The 20,444-nt window shown below is 48.3% G+C and overlaps 1 protein-coding gene across 1 annotated transcript in view; it reads right to left on the reverse strand.

The window, feature by feature from the left end:
- The window catches only part of RNF216 (ring finger protein 216), a 61,354-nt gene that overhangs the window by 26,511 nt on the left and 14,399 nt on the right, over nt 1-20,444 (reverse strand). Inside the window, 3 exon segments of the mRNA XM_008947137.1 lie at nt 19,713-19,742; nt 19,744-19,807; nt 20,269-20,417. Coding sequence (XP_008945385.1) covers nt 19,713-19,742; nt 19,744-19,807; nt 20,269-20,417 — 243 coding nt within the window.

A 20,444-nucleotide genomic window follows, 5' to 3' on the forward strand; every position in this document is an offset into this window, starting at 1 on the left:
TTTGTGCTCAACACGACACACCAGGCTGCAACACCAGAGCAATCATCACACATCTTGAATTACAGGCAACTGGGTAACTTCAGTTTCTCCTTGTGAATAGTTTTGGGAGAACGACAGTTCAAAAAAAAAAAGCCTGTTTTACTGTGTTCTTTGGAGTCTACATTAAGAAGGGAGAAGTTTGCAGGTAGGTGCCAGATTAAAGTAGAAACAGATCTAACACTGGCCGTGCTTGAAATCAAAACCAGTCTCTAACAGGAATTCACAGCAGGACTGGAAAAGTTCCACCTAAACAAGATCAACAAGGAGATTCTTAAAAAGCCCTTCGAGCAGGACAAGGCCTGTTGGACTTCACTATCTTTCCTGTAAATACACCCTTATCCCTTTTGGCTTCCAGGGGACATTTACGCTCCCCCAGACAGTGGTAACACAGAGGAATCTGCTCTAGGCACAACAGAAGTATAAATAGTTGGCCATCTGCACTGTGCCTGACTGGAGACTGGCAGCTGTATCCTCACTGCTAGCACACTATCAGCACACAGCCCCTGCTCTCCCACTCCCTCCTCCCCTGGTGAGAGTCAGCACTCAGCTATTACTGGCACTCATTACTGCATGTCCAAATATTTGCATGGAAAACTTGCTGGATGCTTACTCACAGGACGCCTGGCTCCTGCATGATCTTCTCAATGCTCCCTCAACACCCCAAGGGGAAGAAATATTCCCAGAATTAACACCTACAGCTCCACGTTTTTCTAGTAAGCTGCATCTACTTGAAGCTTGAATTCATACCATATTACAACTGCTTTTGTTCCATAAATCAAAATATCACCCATCGCCACCAAACTGGGATGTAGGATGCTGCATACAGCTGAATGGTGCCTCTCACAGTGCTCTCAGGTCTCCTCTCCCTGCAGCTTCACTGACAGCTCCTGCCACAGGGGTAGAGTTGTGACTGGGGAAGGAAGGAGTCTTACTAAGTCAAATTTCTCAAATAAGCTTTATTAGTCTAAGGCATTTTTGTAGTATCTGCAACTATAGTGCATAAAATGAATGAGTTTGAGAAATACAAGAAAAAAAAAAATTAAGAGCAGGTGCAAGAGGGTTTTGCTAGGGCAGCTGGAACATACTGGTAGAGAAAAAGGGGAAGATTGCTCCACAAAGGAGCACACTCAAGAACAGGGCTCTGGAGCCCTCTTATGGCAGCTTGCTCTCAGCTTCCTCAGAGCTAAATCCCCCGTGTGGCTCCCAGCATCTCACTGTAGACAAGGATGCAGTGCCACTGAGATAGGGTAAGACCATCACCTGGCTGGGGCTCAGCTCTGGCAACACACGTGTTCAACCCCCACACTTCCAGCTACTCAACTGCTCCTGATGAGTGGGCAAAGACTGGATAACCCCCATGTGGAAAGAGGGGTGCTAAGGAAACGACTAAATCTGCTACTCCAGTACTAACAACCACTCCAGAGGGATGTCAGGCTGCCCAGTGCCATGCAGGAAGGCCAGGCTGGTTTCAGACCAAACCTTTCTTGACTTCTCCAGGTCCAACAGAGCCATGGTTACTGACAGGTCAAAGCTTCAGCCCAGCAGAGCACTTGGAGCACATGGTGAGGAGGCAGAGAGCTGCTGGAAGAGCATGGCTGCTGGGCTCTGAAAGGGTTACAGACATTCGACAGCAGGGAAAAAATTTATGGAAGAAAGATGCTGAGCTGTGCATGTTTCCCAGGCTGGAGATGGTTTTAATTTACCTCTTGCAAAGGCTGTGATTATTTGCTGCTGGTTTTTGTTGAAAGCAGCTATTTCAGGCTCACTCGCTCCCTCTGCTGTCACAGCTCTGCAGCTGATTCAGAACAAAACCCCAAACCCACACAAATGAAAAGGAATCTTGTGGGTTTTTTTTTTCCCCCCTCTGGGAAAGATGGGGCAACATTCCTAATCATCAGTGAACAGCACATCCTTGCCAGGCACAAAGCCTTCTTAGACTATGGCACACTAAGGACATTACAGACATCTCCTCGAGTTTAGAGCTACAGTCACAAAGAGTCTCCTGTTTCTCCAGCTCTCACTTGCAGGCACTGGTCTCTGCCTGACTTGAGCTGGACTGCAGCACCCACCACACTCCTCACCAGGTCTTCCTCCTCCTCTGCATCTCCCCAGTGCATGGGTCACATGAGTTGACATGCTGCTGCAAAATCTTAGTTTAGACCTTTTTATGAGCACAGGGATTTTAAAATTAGGAGAGTATCCTCCCCATTAGCTAGGCTGGAGTCTGGCTGCCCATCACCTTGGCACTGGCTGTACTCTGGGGAGGAAGCCATATCTCATTAGCCCTCTCACGTTGCTCCCCAGTCTCCAGAAACCTGCACAGCCCCACAACCTGTCTTCTCCACAATTAAAACAATAGCCTCGCATCCAATCCTGCCTGCCCAGGTGTTTACTAGGTGCCACCTTGCTGTACAGCTCTCCTGCTTCCTTCCTGCAGCCCCAAGCAGCTCCTCCTTTGCTTTGCCTTTGTGTCCTTTCCTTTACTCACCCCTGAGCTGCTGTATGATGCTGCTGTAGCACCAAGGTCAGCTGAGACTCTGGTTCTGTTCCCCCTTCTCCCTTTGTGAGCTGCATCTCCTCCTCTCCCCATCCCTGTGAAGCTCCATGAAGTCTACCCAGCTCCACAAAGGTTGCCCAGCCCTTGGGCCCCCCCTGTACCCTCACTAACACCATGGCAGCATCAGCTGCCCCATGTCTCTTCCCCAAGCTGGAGGCAGCAGCTTGCCCAGCCTGTCAGAATCCCTTCTCAGCAAGTTTTCCAAGCTCTCCTTGAGAGGGGAAGCATCTACCCCACTTCACATTCTTGGATTAATACAGACCTTAAAGGGAACCATAAATATTTGCCAGGATTTTCTGTTAATCTTGCTATGACATAGCTATTAGGATTACTGGAGTGCAGGTTGATAAGCTGTGGGGTAGAGTGCTGGAGTGTTTCAGGAGATGACAGTAACATCTCCCTGCATTTCCCTGATGTGAATGCCTTGGTGACCTGCACTAATCCACTTGGAAAATTACTATGAGAGAGTAAAAAGCCTTAAAATACAAAGCGGGAGGTGGAGTGCTGCAAAGAGGAGTTTATTTCCAGACCAGCTTTTTCTAAGTATGTGAATAAACATCTGTATTCAACGCTAAGTGGAGAGTCAGAAATCAGAAGAACCCAGAGCAGGACCTTCCCACACACCCACGTGCATTGCCTCAGCAGCAGGAGAACTGGAGGGACCTGAGTTTACAGCATAACCTTTCTCTCAGTATATATGTACAGAAATTACTACCCTCAGCCTGGAACAACAGTCATCCAACAAACCACCGTGCCAAAACGAAGGCTGCTCTGCAGAGTTCAGGTCCAAAGTGGAGTTTTAAATGCAGTGATTACCTACAGATCTCTTACTCCTGAATACCAAGATGGTGCCAGTTTTCTCCACCAGCAAAAGCAGCACGGCGTCACCAGAAGTCCATCTAGACCTGAGCTGTTCCCAGCAAAGCACAGGGGGCAGGTAAGAAGCACCCTGCAGACAGGGCAGGCACGCTGCTCTGTTCTGCACCATCAGTGGTGCTTTGTCTAATGGATCTCTATAAACATTTCCCCTCTGAGTTTGTCCTGTGGCCTTTGAAACACCCACGTTCCAAGGTTGTCTCTCCCCTGGTAGAGCTAATTAAAAGAGCACAGGACCCCTGGGAGGGTATCACCTACTGAATCCAGGCTGCCACCTCTTGCAGTTCTTTGGCTCCCTGGCTGTCAGCCAGCTGTGGCTGTTCACACCTAGTCTGGCTTAGCCTGCACAGTCTAGCTGAATCACAGCTTGAAATGCCAGGGCTACAGACTAATGATGTTAAAAGTGATGAACTTCAATCCAGAATGCAGCCCAAAGTGACCACTGAAACAGGGAGCCCTAGAAAAGCATCTATTTCCTATATAAAAAAATTCCATTTACAACTAGGCCCAAAATCTCCCTTCTTCCTTCTCAACCAAGATAGCCCCCTTGATCCAAAAGCTTCAAGTTGACCCAAAGCACAGGTTCTCAAACAGCTACCTTTTAGACTTAATACTGTCCTACCATTGCCTATTACATTTAAGATGTTACAAATACCTCCAAAGGTGTATGTTTACAGATTTATCAAGTGATCTCATAACATTTCTCTTTTAAAGAGTTAGCTTTAACATTTTCTGTAAGACAGGATTTCTAGACTGCAGAGAACACTTCTAAATTTTTTTCTAAGGGTCTCCTAGCTTCCTGTCATCCTTGACCAAGAATCAGGACAAAACATTGGTGTCATTAATGCCATAATACAAAGAAAATAAGACCTCTCTCTGACTCTACACACTCCAGCATTCAAGTCCAAGGACTACATCAGCTTTCCTGGTAATTGCATTGCTTGCTTTCACTTCACCATGGTGATGGGAGGTACTTAAGAGGAATTGTCCAGTCCAAATTTTTCAGGCTAGCATCTGTCCCCAAGCCCACAGAAAGCAGCGAGGAGGCCCACCAATACCACAGGCATACAGAGAGGCACTCTGAACAGAAAAGAATCTGGAGTAATGCATGCAAAGAGGAATTTTGCATTTTCCTGACTGTAATGAGACCATGCAGGAGCCCAGTCAGAGGACCCTGGTCTGTTTTGGTACAGCTATGCAGTTGCACAACTCATCACATACAGAAGAGTCCACCCAGTGCACTGAGTAAATACCTTTCAGTTTTAAATCAAATAGCCAAATCAGCCAAGCCAGCCTTTCCCCCACACCCTCAGGCTCAGGGCTGTTTATCCAGTCCTGCAGGCAAAGGAAAAGTCAGAGAAGGGGTGTACAGGGATGGCAGGGAAGAGTGTACATGCAGGCACACACACCACACTACCATCAGCACTTGCTTTTGCAGATACTCTCTAGGCACTGGAGATAACAGATACCCATTTCTGTAAAAAAAAAAGCTGAAGAACAAATCTTGACTTCAAAATAACAATTGATCAGTGTCTTAACCATGGCAACTTGCTGCATGTAACAGGATGCAGGCGAAGGGCAACGTCTCTCGTCCAGCAGCTCCCTCATTCCCATTTAACTCTCAGAGCTCACAGGAGGGAACAGAGAAGCTAACAGCTACAACTAATGCACAGCAGTTTTTCCCTGATCAGGTCAGCTCATTCCTCACCCCACAGCTGGACCTGGAGGCTGCCCCTTGCAGCGACAGAGGTTTGAGCCAAGTGCCAGCTGAGAACGTCGTCACACGTGGGCACGCGCAGCTCCTGCCACTCAGCCTCCTTCCCACTACACCTCCTCAGGTCTACTTACAAAAAGCAAAGCACTCGAAGCTTACTGCAAGTGGCACAGCAATAAGCAAGAGAGTTCACGTTTCAGACAAGATGTTTTTAGATGGGGGGTCAGTTTGGACTAGGTAAAAGGTGCTTTGTTTTTAGAGGACCAGCTCGAAACAGCTGAGAGTTAAGTCTCCTGTAAGGAATGTGCTTTCGTCGGGCAGATGGAGATGCTCAGAAAACTCATTAATCTGTTATCACTTTCACCCACCCACAAAAATCCCAGTGGTCTGAAGTCATGCTTTTCTGACACAAATCTAGAAATCTATAGCTTGTACAACAGCTGCTATCAGAATAAAGTTCCAGGAAGAAAAAACATTCTGCGTTTAATTACATGGGTAGGTTAGAGTTATTCAAGGCAAGGATCTCTTACAGCAAAAGAAATTTAGGTCTGAAAGTATCCAGTGTTTGTTTGTGGTAAAAAAAAACCTGGAAAGCTCCCTAAATGACTCCTGCAAAGTGCCTGTTCTTCATTCTGCACACCTGAAATACACCACAACAGGTTAAAGCCACAGGACAGCAAAATACTCCAAAAAGGAGCTTTCATTAAAAAAAATATGCCAGGAGAACAGCTACAAATGCAACTCTTGTTCACATAACATCTAATTATCTTCTGCCCCAAACATGGGAACAGCAAGGACCAAGGCTGAAACAACAATGATAAAGCCAAGCAGCTGGGAAGCTGTTGTTCTGAGCTGGCTGGTGTTGTGCCTATCTCCATATCTAGAAAGATTCAATGCGTTCATTCTGGGAGGCCAAGAGAAACTAAATATAGTAGCAGGCTACCAGCAACCACACAAACTGGCACAGCTTCCAGCTACCTGGAAGATCCATCCCTCTCTTCACAGGCCACTCCGACAGCTGCAGTCCTTTCCCTTGTTTGGGGACGTGCTGCAAGGAGGCACCTTCAGGTCTTACTTACATGGACAACTGCATACCTAAACTTTAGGATGGAGGCAATGCAATGACACCACTGATAGCTCCCCTCTCACTCCAGTCAGGGGGACCATCTGGCTCTTTCAGATTGTTTTTATTAAGCCTGACATCCACTTGCAGATAGGAGGTAGCATCCTCGTTTCACGTGCCAAGAACCAAGGCAAGACCTCTTACAGCAACAGCCTCAGCAGAGCAAAGACACCATCCAAGAGCATCTGCTTTGTTTTAACCTCTGCCCTTTAAGGAGGGCCCAGCAAGAAAGGAAAACAAAAAAAACCACAACAAAAAACCCACACCAAACCACTGTCTAGCTGCAGATTGGCTTTGTTGGTTTGCAGGAGGCTGGTGATACAAGGCTGGATATTATGGTGAAGCTTTTCAATACCCAAAAGGCCTTGGGGAAGAGATGCTCACCTCTTGGCTTCTAAATGGCATCTCTGCCACTAAGAGACCACTGATATTGTGTTTTAACACAACCAGGCTTTGAGATGGGAGCGTTCATGCCTTGAGGCTACAATGCAAAAAAATGAGGTCAAAGCAGTTTCTTTCGAAAAAATAAATAGAGCAATAAACCATTCTTTCAGATTAGCTTCACAGAGGATAAATCACTGAACAAATATGACCATCTTATCTTGTTGGCAAATGGTATGTTACTTTGTCCAGCTTGACAGGAAATACGTTGGTTAGTCTGGAGAGCAAACTGACTTTTCATTGTCTAGAAAAATGCCTCTCTTTACTTTTTACGAGATTTGTTTGTTTTTATAAAAAACATATGATCTCCAAGCAGTGCCAAGCCTGCTTCACCTCCTGCCTCTTGACGCTTTCCTGGATGCCTCAGGACTTCCTAGCAACCTCATGACAGAAATGGAATCCACCTCCTTTTACCAGAAGAGCAACTCATCTAGAACAAGGTCCCAGCTGCCCTCCTGCATTCCCCAAACGGGTGGGATGCAGTAACCACAGGACCCCACAAACACTGGGGGGAAGCAGCAGGGGAAAGCTTTCCCCAGACCCTCTGTTTTCAGCCTGTTAGTCCCTTCTGAAGTCAAACACTAGCAGTAAGAGCACCCAGTGTGGAAAGCAGCCACCGGAGAGCTAACGGGTGGTTACAGGACCGCCGCTGGCAGCGGGATCCAGCAGCAGCTCTGCCCAGGCAGTATTTTGGCACTGATTTATGACAAGTGCACTTGTGTTTCCATTAGCTGCAGCTTTCTCGCTTGACCCCTCGGCTGGGAGAGGCAGATTTGACATTAAACTCCCATCAGCTTTCAGTTCTGCTGACCTCATCCCCAAAATTCGCAGCGATGTTTTACATCAGCCGGGGCCGACGCATTCCATTAATGCTCCTCCGAGTCAGGGCAACATCTGCTCTGTTTACACTGAGAGCAGCATGGAGACCACTTAAGCATCACCTCTGCTCCCCGAGCCCACGGCAGGAGGAGCAGCCACGCACAGGCCAGGCCCCAGACCTCCTGAACCCCGGCACCATGACCCAGCCATTAGTTATTTGACAGGGCAGAGGTCACTTAAACCATCAAGGCGCAGGAGAGGTGTTATGTGGTAGCAAAGGAGGTGGTTTCCTTCAGGCCAGAAGTGCAAGCTTGAGAGGTGTATTTGTGCTGACTCCAGCTGAAGACGAGCAGGCTGACTGGAAATGAGGAAGGATTAAAGCATGCCAGAAAATCATCATATTTTAACCCCAGAGGCTTTATGGATTTATCTGCTCAGGCAGATATTCGACGGATCTGGCTGATGAATGGAGGTTAGAGCTCACACGTGGAAGGCATCTCTCTCCAAATACCCATCACTAGGGTGCTGGGTGCCCAACCCACCTCCACACCCCTCCAAGCTCCACAACCAGGGCAGCAGTACCCACAGGGTGTCTCTTCCCACAGTAAGAGACTGGATACCCTCCTGAGAGCAAAGCACAGTTCACTCAAACCAATCCCCCAGCCCTCAAATGCACCCCAGGCACCACAGCTTACCAGCAGCCCCCAGCTTCTTACTGGGAAAGCCTGACAGCTCTGAAATACCTGTTCATGTAGGGAATGCTCATCTATCAGTACCACATGCTGGATGGTTATGGCAAGTCCCCACCAGGTGAAGGGGATGCTACAACACATTTCCCAAGGATTTTTGTCAGCCGAGACTTCCAAAAGGCAAAATCCCCAAACCCTTGTTCCTCCTGTTGTTCCAGTGTTAGATGTGCATTAAACTGACCCCAAGGCCTCTGTCACTGCTAGAAGATTTCTTTTCTGTTAACCACCTAGTCAAAGCTACAGTTGCTAACAAGCCCATGAGGGACACGTGCCCTGTGAGGACACAAAAACCTGCAGCAGCCTTGGAATATCTGACAGCATCTGCTGCAAACGGGGATATGGGACACTGGGATATTCAGCAAGGGTTGTGAGTTTTGATCATAAAGTCAGGAACACAATCAGTTGTCTCCATCACTGATCACTTTGCTGGTCTGTGGATTTGTTCCATTTTAGATTTTTGCCCTTTTAAACAGCTTTGCAGAACCTGGACTATGAGCTTGCAAATAGTTAACATGAGAGGACCACAAAAAGACCTTGATTCTCACAAGGGTCTTAAGCACTAAAGGCACTGCTCAAACACCTCTATAAACAAGCAAGAAACATCCCCAAAACACTCCTGTCTTTTCTTCTTGTCTTTTTAAAGTGAACACTAGTGAAGGCTAGATTAAACAAGGTGAAGGCAAGATTAAAAAGATCAGTGGAAGAGGAAGAAGCTGGCATTGAATGAGACAACTCAAATTGTCCCTTTCCAGTTCCTTAATTCACATGCTGGGGGACAACTGCAACTGGGAATTTTGATCTCTGGAGCAATTAAAGAAAATTAAATTCAGGGAATGAAGCCTTATAGACTCAAAGCTTCATTAACCCTGTCGCCTTTTAATTAAATACGTGCACATAAAATTTTGGACAGAGAAAGCATTTGCCTTACTGACAACACTCAGTTTTAATGGCAAATCAGTACTTGCCTTTTCAAAAAAGAGTATTGGGGTTGTAAACTCCAGACCTCTCCAACTCCACACTGGATTTATTGAAGCCATGGTAGAAATTACTGCCTATCACCAGCTCCCACTTCACACGCAGGTCTGCTCGCCCTCAGATGCCCTAAGCTGCACTAGCAAAGCTCTGCTTTAGGCTCCCTTCAAGATAACAGGCAGCCCCACCAACACCAGGGATAAAACATGAGCCTGGATTTAAGAGCACTACACTTACTACGATCAGTTAGGGAAATAAAGTTGGCTGACTACAGCAGGATAGATTTTTTTTCAGCCCATGGAGAAGAGATTAGAGTAGCCAGCCTCTCTTTTAAATACTGTTCATCCTCACAAAAGGCTGGGGCAGGCGCCAAAGGCGGTCTGCAGCTAAGACAGTTTAAAGGCTAATCTTTGAAAGGGGATATTGTGGAGCCTGCCCCTCCTGAACACGCAGCTCGCTCTGTGACCATCCGACTCGTGGGAAGTCACGCTGCTCATGTGCCAGCCCCTGGGCTTGGTGGAGAATACAAATGAAGCACACTGCCAGTTTAGCTGGATGTGCATCCTCCCCACAGTCATCCAAAAGCAGTGTCACCCACGGGATGCACAGGGACTGGGACCAGCAACACGGAGAGGGAAGGAACACACAGTTCCCTTCCCTGCCTCTGAGAGGCTCCTAAGGGACCTGCCACCTTGAGCCAGCCACCTCACCCAGAGATGCTCTCGTGGCCTCTCAGCACCAGCAGATTTGTACCTTTGGGAGAGATCAGGCTTCAGTTTGTCTCTTTTCTTTTAGAGTATCTTTTCAGGAGACAAACTTCAGTCTTTGGCCAGCACGCACTGATCAATTTTGTGTTTGTGTGTTGTTGCTGACCCTGTGGATTTTAGGTGTTTTAACTATGAAATAACACATTTAAAGAGATTACTTCCTCTAACTGTCACTTACCATAAGAGCTGATGTTTTACATTAAATGACACTTCCCTTTTCACACTTGCCTGAGGGGCAAGTGAACGCTGCAGCACAACTGCAACACCTCCAAGGGATGCCAGATTCCCAGGCGGATGCTCTGCCCAATTGAGGGGAGAGGCACAGCTCCATTAACCAGAAACAGGCAATTCCTTCTGCTTAGAGCAGCCCAGGATTCACAGGTTAATTGCTGCATCCTCAAAATAATGTCCTTGTTCTGATTTCACAGCAGCCATATTCTCTTCTTACATGGAGCGTGGAGAGCTGTTTGCAGCTATAGGATGCCCTTGGTACTACCAAGGACAATCTGAACGCACCGAGCGTGACAGGCTCTCACTGAATGCAAAAATGAATGCAGGCACTTGTGCCTCCTCAGCCTCTGACACCAACAGGGGAAGGGGCTTCCTACCACCACGCCAGCAATGAACAGCACATGAGTTTTGTGATGCTCGAAGAGCTACCAGGCAGAACACAACCCATCACTCTGCTCCTGGAAATTACAGGTCCATTAACCCTTCTCTGTGTGAGGTGCTCTGTCCACCTGCATGCAGCAATGAGGAGGACACTCCTGGTGAACACACAGGTAAGTGTGAGGGGAAGGAGGCTGTTCCCCCAAGCAAAGCTGCTCGCACACAGTTCTGCTCCCCAGTTCTGATGCTGTCCTTTTGTGATGACAACATCTTCTGACCCAGTTTCTATCTCGCTCCTCATTCCTCTGCTACAAGTAGTAATTAGCAATGTCAGTGTTCTGGCTGGATTGCTACGGTCCCATTAATAATGCAAGAGTAGTAACAGAGAGAGAGCAGAAGAAAAGAGGCTTGAAGGTTAAAAGCAATAAGAGAATGCATTTTGGGGGGCACTGGAAGGGGAAGGAGGAGGACAAGAAGAAATGCTGGCCTGCTGAGATTATAAACCATACACATCAAAACATACCATCCCTTTCAGGTGGAAGTGGTGGGTGAGTCACTCATGGCTAATTAGAAGATAATATGCAAATGAGAATGACACACAGAGGTGATTTTTACTAAATTAGCAGAAAACTTCTCTTTCACCTTCCCTTTTCCTCTCTAAACTTGCTGCCTCACCACTTCGTGTTCCCATTTCCCCATTACTCATGTTTCAGAGGTCAGTGGCAACCTGGCATCCCACCCATGAGGCATGCTGGAGTTCCCTCTCTCCAGAGGAACATCTGCAGACACCAGCCCATACCTGCCCATCTACAGCCAAACCCTTAACACTGGTAATCATCACCTTAACCTGAGGCTCTGCTGAAACTGATGTACTCTGAACCTAAAGTAGTCCTGGATTTGAGTAGGTGACCCAGCATCTCCCTGTGCTGCTAAGGCCAAGGAGTCTTTTCCAACCCAGACAGCATCTCCCTCAACAGCAATAGGTTCTCCACCCTGTAAGGTACACACAAGCCTCCTGACAGCTCTCAGTAAAGCTGCTGGAGCTGTACCCTCAACTGTTTCACATCAAATTTTTAAAATATTTTCTTTTTTTTTTCCTGCTAGGTCCAGCACAGAAAGTTTTAAAGGAGCCTACAGGTTTGGTGTTATTACTCATCTGTTTCTACTGCTGAATGAAAACTCACGTGGACAGTGGATGGGCTAAACTGTCTCCTGCACAGCAGGAAGGCAGCTTGCTTGGTGTTGGAAAGCAGGCATTGGCTAAAGGGTTTGGCAGTCCCCAGTTTTTTTGATTTGCAAGAGACATGAGGTAACTTTTAAAGGTCTTTTAGCATAACAGAACTGACCAGCCACACTATTTCTTCTCCTTGTGTTTGGCATTTACAGCTTTCTCCCTGGTACTAGGTCTCTTGTTAGTGGTGATGTATGAAGCAAAACAAAGCAAATGGTCTTTCCATTACCCCAAAAATCACACACATGTCTCTCCCTTGCAATAGAAGTTCCAGTATATCAGCTTATTTATGGTATTATTTAACTGCAGCACAGCTCACTCTGTCACTCAAGGGAACTACTCCAAAGTCCTCTAGCACAAAGGGCTCAGATGACCATCCAGAAGGCTCATTGAGATGAGCTCATGAAAGAGTGGCAAAGGAGGAAAAAAAAAAACCCAACTGGAACAATCAGCTTCAGAACTGCCTTGCTTTTTCAGAGAGACCTTTCAAGTATCACTTCCTCTGCAGAGGGGAAGTGAGAGGAGCTAGAGGTTCTCCAATACAAACAGCTTCCTCTCCATGACAGTGATATAAAAGGATGGGTGTTTTTAAAAAGAAAAAAAAAGAGAAAAAGGAAAGCAGGCCAGCCCTGAGCACACTGTGACCAAATTAGGAAACAAAAATCTACTGACAGCCTCCAAAATGGACATCGTCTGCAGCAGCCTTGTATGAGCTCAGGAAGTCTGATGACTGTGTCATCTGCTGCAATCTGTTTATGTGCAAACAAAGGAGAAGCAAAACACCTCCCTGCACCACACACACCAGGTTGGGCCACCTCAGAGCCCTGGACACAGCCACCCCCTTGCCCTGACACGGTTCAAACCCTCCCCTGCTGACTCACACCCCTCCAAAGACAGCTCTGCCCTGGAAGTGCTGAGGTGCAGCAGCATGAGGTGTATGCACAGGGTCGGGGGGGTTTCAGTGCATTTTTTAAGTGGTTAGCTGTGGCAGATGAAACTGAGGTTAGAGATCAGTGATTACTACGAGAGGAATGTGAGGGGGAGGAAAGAGAGGGAAGATAGAGCTTCTTGAGTAAGGGCAGAACAATGTTTTTAATTTGGCTTGGGAACAGCCTTTTTCCATCCTCTCCAACCGCCACTTCCACTGCAGCAGCAGCAGGATAACTCTGCTCCAATATTCTGCAAATACAAGTAGCACAGGGCAGTTTTACCCTTAAACTTGCCCCTGCTGAGCTCCCTCAGCAGTCTCAGGGCAGCTCAGTGGCCTCACTACATTTTGTGAGGACAGGCAAGTGACAAAGGCTAAGTTACCTCCCTGTTCAAAAGCCAAACCAAGCTGGACTGCACAGAGACTCCAGGTTTCTCCCTGGCATTCGGGTGACCACGTTGGGTTACTCCCTCTCTTGTTCCCTGCATGAAATGGAAGAACATGTCTCTTCCCCTTCTCTTTCAAAGGGACCCAGGAGGAAAAGGCAAAGCTGACAGCTCATCTCAGCCTGCAGCAGGTCTCAGCCTCTGCTCCACCCTCAGCTTAACTACAGCCTTCAGGGGCCTCCCAGACCAAACTGCTTTCTATGGGATCACTTCAGTGACTTGCCATGTTCAAGGCAGCTGAGGACCTTTCACACCCTGGCACCACCCACCCAGGGTTCTCCTACCCAACCCCTGGTGGAGTCCAGCAGGTTATCTCTAAAGACACCATCACACATTGACCACTGCAGGTTCACAGCTGCTCTCAGTGGTCCCTTGGCCTAAATGGTGACAGGTCCTGGGGAGAGAAGGCGAGATGAGACTCCTGAGGCTGAAGGTGCCATCCCCACACAAAGCTGTGTTCAGCTGATTATCTCTGGACCTTTCCTTGGCAAAGGACAAAGCTATGAAGGGAAAAGGGTGCTGCTACCTCTTATGGACCTGACAAAGAGGTATTCAGTGGTGGGTAAACAGCAGAACTGCCTTTCTCTGAATGGGTACTGCTATATAAGGCAAAAAACCCACCAGGAGTAAGCTTTGTTGTTTGAAATTGCACTGACTTACACAGTCTATTTTTAAAAATACTAGTTTGAGTTTCTGCTTTCAGCAGCTTTTTTCCCCCCCCTCTAAGAGACAGATACCCCATTTAAACTGACCTCCTTCCTCAGGTCCATTTCCAGGCTGGGCTTCTCCCTCTCCTCCCCTGTCAGACTCATTTATCAAGTGAAGCATTTCCATGTACCACTGCATAAACAGACTTGACCTTGTAAAAGCAGCAGCACCTGAGCTCCTGCCGATGGAGTCTCTCCTCCCCACCACGCAACAAACCCAGCCTGCTCCCACTCTCTTGCCAGGTGAGATATTCTCAGAGCTCCTACAGCCCCTCCCTACATGCCCTGAGGAAAGGTGGTAGGTATACAGACAAGGCAAGGAGTGATTTTGGGCTGATCCTTGTGCCTCCTCTCTGGAAAGGGCGCATTTAGGAGCAAGCTACCACTAGCACCGCTCAATTGCTCCAACTGCTCCCAGCCCAAACATACACCAAAAAACAAAACATGGGAACACTTCCCTGGGGGACAACTCACTCCTAGTCCCTGGCTTTCCTAGACACACCATCCAGCTGCGTGGCTTCCCCTTGTTGCCCTCACAGACCCCCAGAAGACAGGCAGTTTGCCCAGGATACAGCTGGGGATGGGAAGATCTCCTAACTCCTGACACTGCCCATGTAGCTGTGACCCCCCACGCCTCGCTGGGCTGTGCCACGCGGCTCAGCACCCACTCTTCCCCCGTGGGACTGTACTTTTAAGGCTCCACCGCACCCTCCCGTTATCCACCTTCCCCTAGGAGTCGGCAATAAACCCCGGCGGGGCGTTCCCTGCCGCCTCAAGCGCCTCACCCACCTTCGGCCCGGGGCCCTCCCTCCCGCCCCGCGGGCACCTCGCCCGAGCTGCCGCCCAGCTCCGGGCTCCTTTTATGGCAGAAAAATGACAACGGGCAGCCCGGCCGCCGAGGGGCTCCCCGCCGGGCCCGGCCTGCAGGCGGAAACCGGCCATTTGTTGTGGGTTTGGCAGGGCCCGGGCGGGGCGCAGCCCTTTAAAAAGGCCGCTGGGGAGGCAGAAGGCAGAGAGCTCCGGAGCAGGAGCTTGCAGGGATGCAGCGCTGAGGGGGAGGATGGTAGTCGTGAAAAGATGGGTTAGACCCTTCTGCCAGCCTGGACAAGCAGATGAGCCTTCAGAGGAAAGCCTAGACAGGCAGGAGAGCTCCTTTCCCAACTGCTCCCCATAGCAGGACAGGTAGCAAGGTCCTCCACGCTGCAGTTCCCTTTTTTTAATCTTGTCCCAACAAATTCTGCTAAGCTGCCTTCACACAGACACAGAAGGATGGGAATTTAAACACTGGTCATTGCCACCAGAAAGAAATCCCAGGGGTCTGCTATAAGTGAGTGCCACCTTTGGCTCTGCTCTTCACTAAAGCTGTGGGGCTAAGCTCTAAGTAACAATCAAATCCAAATAAATAGACTCAGGGAAAAGCACACAGAGAACAGCAATAAGAATGGCTGAACAGAGAATGAAAAGGGACCATGGGACCTTCAAAATGTTTGCACTGCTGTCAGGAAGCTGAATGAGACAGCAGCCTTCAACAGCTGGGAAAACATGTTGCAAAACAAGGAGAATTAAGTAATTCTCCATATGCACATCCTACTCTGAGGCATTTTGGACAAGCTCAATTTCTCCAACCAGAAAGTATTCCCCCCCCACCCGTTGCACATGCACCCTGCCAGTGACAAATCCTGATAGCCCAGCACATCTGGAGCCAGGCAGGGCAGCTCTGGGCAGCAACAGGCCAGCCTCTAGCACAGAAGTAATGGGCTCTGTGGTATGTGTTGGATGACATCCTTGCAAGGCTATGTCATCCCAAACATCCCCTGCTGCTAGGACCTTGATTACTCAAACATTTCCCCTCACACCCTATAAAACACTTGCAACTGGATCAGAGGTGTCTGGGGCTGCTTCCTTACCTACCTCTGAACCACCAGCAGCAGCCCATTACCACACCAGGCACAGAGATCACAGGCACTGCAGTACATCCCTCTGTAACTTCAAGCCTTGTTGATTGTGCTGCAATTTATTTCAGCCAGGCCACTCACGTTGGAGCTGCTGCAAAGCCTCCAATGCTTATTTACATGGGTTGTGGATGCAGTGTTAGCTCCCTGCTAAGAGAAGCCGTGTTCAGACACGGCTCGCTAGGCAGAGCTCTGTACATGCTTAAGCCTGTCTCACTTCCAACAGAAAATGAAGGTTAAAAGCAGCTGGGTGCATCTGCTTCTAGCCAGCACCTTGAAATCAATCCTGTGACAGTCTAGCAGCTTAGAGAGAAGTCCCTTAAAACACCTGCAAATTAAAAGTACACACAAGGCTCGCTGCGGCCAGAGAGCCCGAAAACGGGAAGCCAAGAGTGGAGATTTTATCCAGCTGACACAGGCTCATCAATGTTCCCTTTTCCAGCGTGACAGTTTGGATGCCCAGCAGGCAAACCCACCCCCAAACCCAGCCTTCATTAGCAGGGTGCACTAAGGAGCCTCAAACAGGAGGGGCAGCTGCCCAGGGTGAGGGCAGCACGATTCAGCCCTATGCTGCTGTGTGCCATGGCCTCTGTGTCCAGCTAGCACTGAGGAGTGCAACGACCCTCCACAATAAAGTAAAAAAGGTTTTAAGCTACACAAAAGAGGTTTTTAAGATAAAGTCTTGGAAATTCAAGTCTCTGCAATGTGGCCTGGCTATGAAAGGAGTGCTGAGGGTTGCGAGCTCGCCGGCACCGGAGGGACAGCGCTGCTCCTGCCTGTGTTATTTCCATGGCAACGGCAGCTTTCACCTCCCCATCTCCTGGCTGGCTGAGAGCCCCGCAGTGCTTTGTGCTGAGACTGCAAAGAGGGGAGAGAGACCATCTCCCCCCGCCCACACCACAGCGAGCAGCCCCGAACAAAAGCCTTCCCTTCACCAACAGTTCTTGGGAGGCAGGGCAGAAAGGATGGGCTTCCTCTTCTGGGGGGAAACAGCACTTCTCCCAGTGTGCAAAAGCACACCCTCACCTCCCAGTGCTGCACAAGCAACATGTGCTTTTCCTAGTTTTACCAGCTCTGGTTTGCTGTGTTGAAGCACTGAGAGGAGGAACAGTCATCACTGGAGATGAGAAATTCGGGCATCGCTCCCACGCAGGGCTCCCTGCACAGAAGAAGATGGAGGATGACCAAGCAGGGTGGCAAACCCTCCTGTTGCCATGAAGCCTGGCTCCACACGTGGTCAGTAACCTGTTATAGAGCAAAACCTCAAAATTCAGGTCCCAGTAAAAGCTGCCTCTCCCTGAGCTCCAGCTCAGCCTGTGCACGCAGAACACACCCGTGGGGCAGCTTGGGCAACATCTTCCCTTGGCCAATTAAGTTTTCCTCCACCCTGCAGTTCAGAGTATTAAGATTCAAGCCTTGGCCACCTAACTAGGAGCCAAACTTCACTCCACACAGCTGGAGCCACAGTGGCCCTGGCAGATGGTGCAGGCTCATCTGCATGCACCCTGGGCAGCCGTTCAGGCACAGAAGGTGACCAGCAGCTCTGTCTGTTGCTCAGGTTACAATTAGCCACATTTTAGTCCCTGCAAGGTGCAAATAACTGGAACTACAGGTGAGATGCATAAGCAGTGCCCTGGCTATGCCTAGAGCTGCTCTCATTACTGAGCCCAGCATACATACACACAGCCAAAATGAAGGCTTCCAGCTGGTTCCCATCACTTTACAATACATCCGCAGCCAGGCAAATATGAATCAACCTCTCTGCAAGATTTAAAGGAAAGCCTGAGAGTATCAACATGAACTCTCAAAGCAAGACAAAGGATCCAGGTGATGGAGCACAGAAATACAACAGGTCCACCATCTGGTCCTTCTCTTCCCACCCCTGAAGAGCCTTGAGGTTTCAGGAGAGGCACATTTTGACCTTTCCCTTTCCACACTTCCCCTCAGTTCAGGTTCAGCTGTGTGAGCTCGGTCCTTCCAACTGGAGAGGGACTCCTTCCAGGATCAGTCATCACCACCACTGAGGCTGCCAGAGGCACTGCTAGCAAAGCCAATGCATCCTCTCCAACCCCAGTAGAGTTCCCCAGATTAGCCCTTTCCTCCCTAAGGGCAATGGTTTCCTGCAAGCAAGAGCATTAACTGAAATTCTTCATTCTAGAGAGAGAAGATAGAGGGTATATGAAGAACCACTGCTGCTGATGCTGGGGGACAACACCACATCCTGCTATCCGAATTCCTCACCTTCGACTTCAAATCCTCAAGTCATTCAAAGACTTCTAAGAGCAGCACAAAGCTACTCAGCAGATTTTTCAGCTAATGAATCAACACAAGCTGTACAGGAAACCAGAAATCCAGCCCACTGGAATGCTGCAACCCCAGGGAGGGGGGACAGGCAGTAGGCTAGGAAGGAAATGAAACAGCAAACCAGAAGGAAAGGAACATTTCAGCACTGACCCCTCTTGCCACAGTTACTGTGCCACATTACACATTTTAGGAAAAAAGCAACTTCAATCAGTTTTGCACATTGAAGTGTTCACGTTCCTCAAGCTTGAGTTTTGTTCTGTGGTGCTGACATGTACATTTTGGAAACAACTCCGTGTTTGCAAAAACAGTGAGAAAAAAACCATTTAAACGTGAATCAACATTGCCACCTAGTGACCAGCAAACCTCCTCGCTGATGAGACCAGGACAGTCCACCAGAACTGTGTTTCTTCCCCAAATGCTAGAGACAGATGTTAGCAAAACTCATCTGGAGATTTGAGATCTAAAACGGAATTGTGCATCTTTCACAAGCAGCTTTCTCCCGACAAAAAGTTCAGTCTTCACTACAGAACACAAAATCACTGCTGGCATCCTGAATTTTTCCAGACAACAAATTGACTTCCTACTAATTTCTCAATGCAGGCTAAATGGTGGTGTCACAACACGAGAACCCGAAGCTGTGGCAGCTACAAGCAGAAGGTTAGTGCACTCCAGAGGCATTCCAGTGATTAGCAGCAATCTGCGCTGGGGGACAGGCAGTTCCCCGAATGTTGCACAAGAATTCATTGTTGTGGCTCAAGTTACGCAAGATGCTTCCTAGCTGCAGTGCTAAACACGGGGCTCACTGGCACCAGTCAGGGTCCTGCATACATTCAGGAGGCTGGGAAACATTTCTATGCTGCTATTTTTCCCCAGAACAGATGGTGCAAGAGGAGCAACTTTTCCCCACTCCATCCCCCCATTGGGCCTGACAATTCCCCCGTTATGGCTATTAGCAAACTTTAAGAGAAGCACAAAGATCTTCTGCCTTTTGAATAGCTGGTGTTTCAGTGAGCTCTTCCAACAAGTTTTGTCACTTCCAATTGAATCTGTATTCAGGCAATGGCAAAAAAGAAAAGTGCAGATGCTAATTCTCTTAAGGATAGCAGGCAAGGCTGTTTCAGCTCATTCTCCAGAAGTTTCATTAGATAAAGAATCACAACTTGTTTTCATGCCTTTTAAACACCCAGCTCCCTGTTCACCTAAAATATTTGTGTTTATTCAAGACATCAACCTATGTCATAAGACTTTTTAGCCAACATTTTTGAAGGAAAGAAAGGAATACTGCTGTTTGTATCAACAGTGCCCCAAAATTCACCTGTCCAGCCACATTTTTATAGGACATCAGTAAACACTGACTGCTGCCCCAAGCAGCCACATTAGATATTCATTCACCTGCTCCTAGGAAGCGTGAGTTGTCCTCCCAGCTCTCCTGCCCAACACTCCAGAAGAGACCAAATGGCAAAGTATCCCCCAATTACCTTTCTGCAGCGGGGATTGGGGCAGCTGAACAAAAGGTCAGCTAAACCGCTTCACGTCGTTGTCCAGTAGAGCTGGGAAGTTACAGAAGGGACACCTGCAGCCCAAAATGAGATGCCATTAATGCAGAGCACCAAACATCTCTTTGCTGAAAGAGGATTTAGTCAAATCACTATGTGGTAGTTAATAAGGCTGCCAACCAAACGCCTGCTGCCAGGATGTGCCGACGACGGCCTTTTTTTGCTTGGACTTCTTCGATCACTTCCCTGTTTGCAATCAAAATATTATATGCTCAGCATTGCTTTTGACCATGTAATTTAGAGGATCAGCACAGAGCTGGCAAACAAGTCTTGGAGGAGACAAGTCTATTGAATTTTAATCTTTTCTCAGTCAAAGGCAAACCAACCAGAATAAAAACAGACCTGAGAAGGCAGAAGCCTGAATCTATAATGCGGCTCTTTGAAATCTCCCTATCTCATAGTCAGCATGCATTTGGGGTTTCAGAGAGCAATTTTCTATCACAGTAAGTGCAGTCTACATCCTCTGCTGGACACTCACCTGACAAGCTCATCTGCACAGGCAGCAGCCACCTCCTCCTCAGCTTTCCGCTCATAGTATTTACGAAGGATGTTCTCTGGAAGCACCTTCTCCAGCTCGCTGGTGGGGAATGAACACGTGCAACTGCCTTCCATGCAGCTGAGCTCTGACTAGGGTTGGAAGGAGAGAGCTCAGGT

The sequence above is a fragment of the Merops nubicus genome, unplaced genomic scaffold (assembly GCF_000691845.1).
Source record: "Merops nubicus isolate BGI_N331 unplaced genomic scaffold, ASM69184v1 scaffold6439, whole genome shotgun sequence".
In the NCBI taxonomy this organism is placed as follows: domain Eukaryota; kingdom Metazoa; phylum Chordata; class Aves; order Coraciiformes; family Meropidae; genus Merops; species Merops nubicus.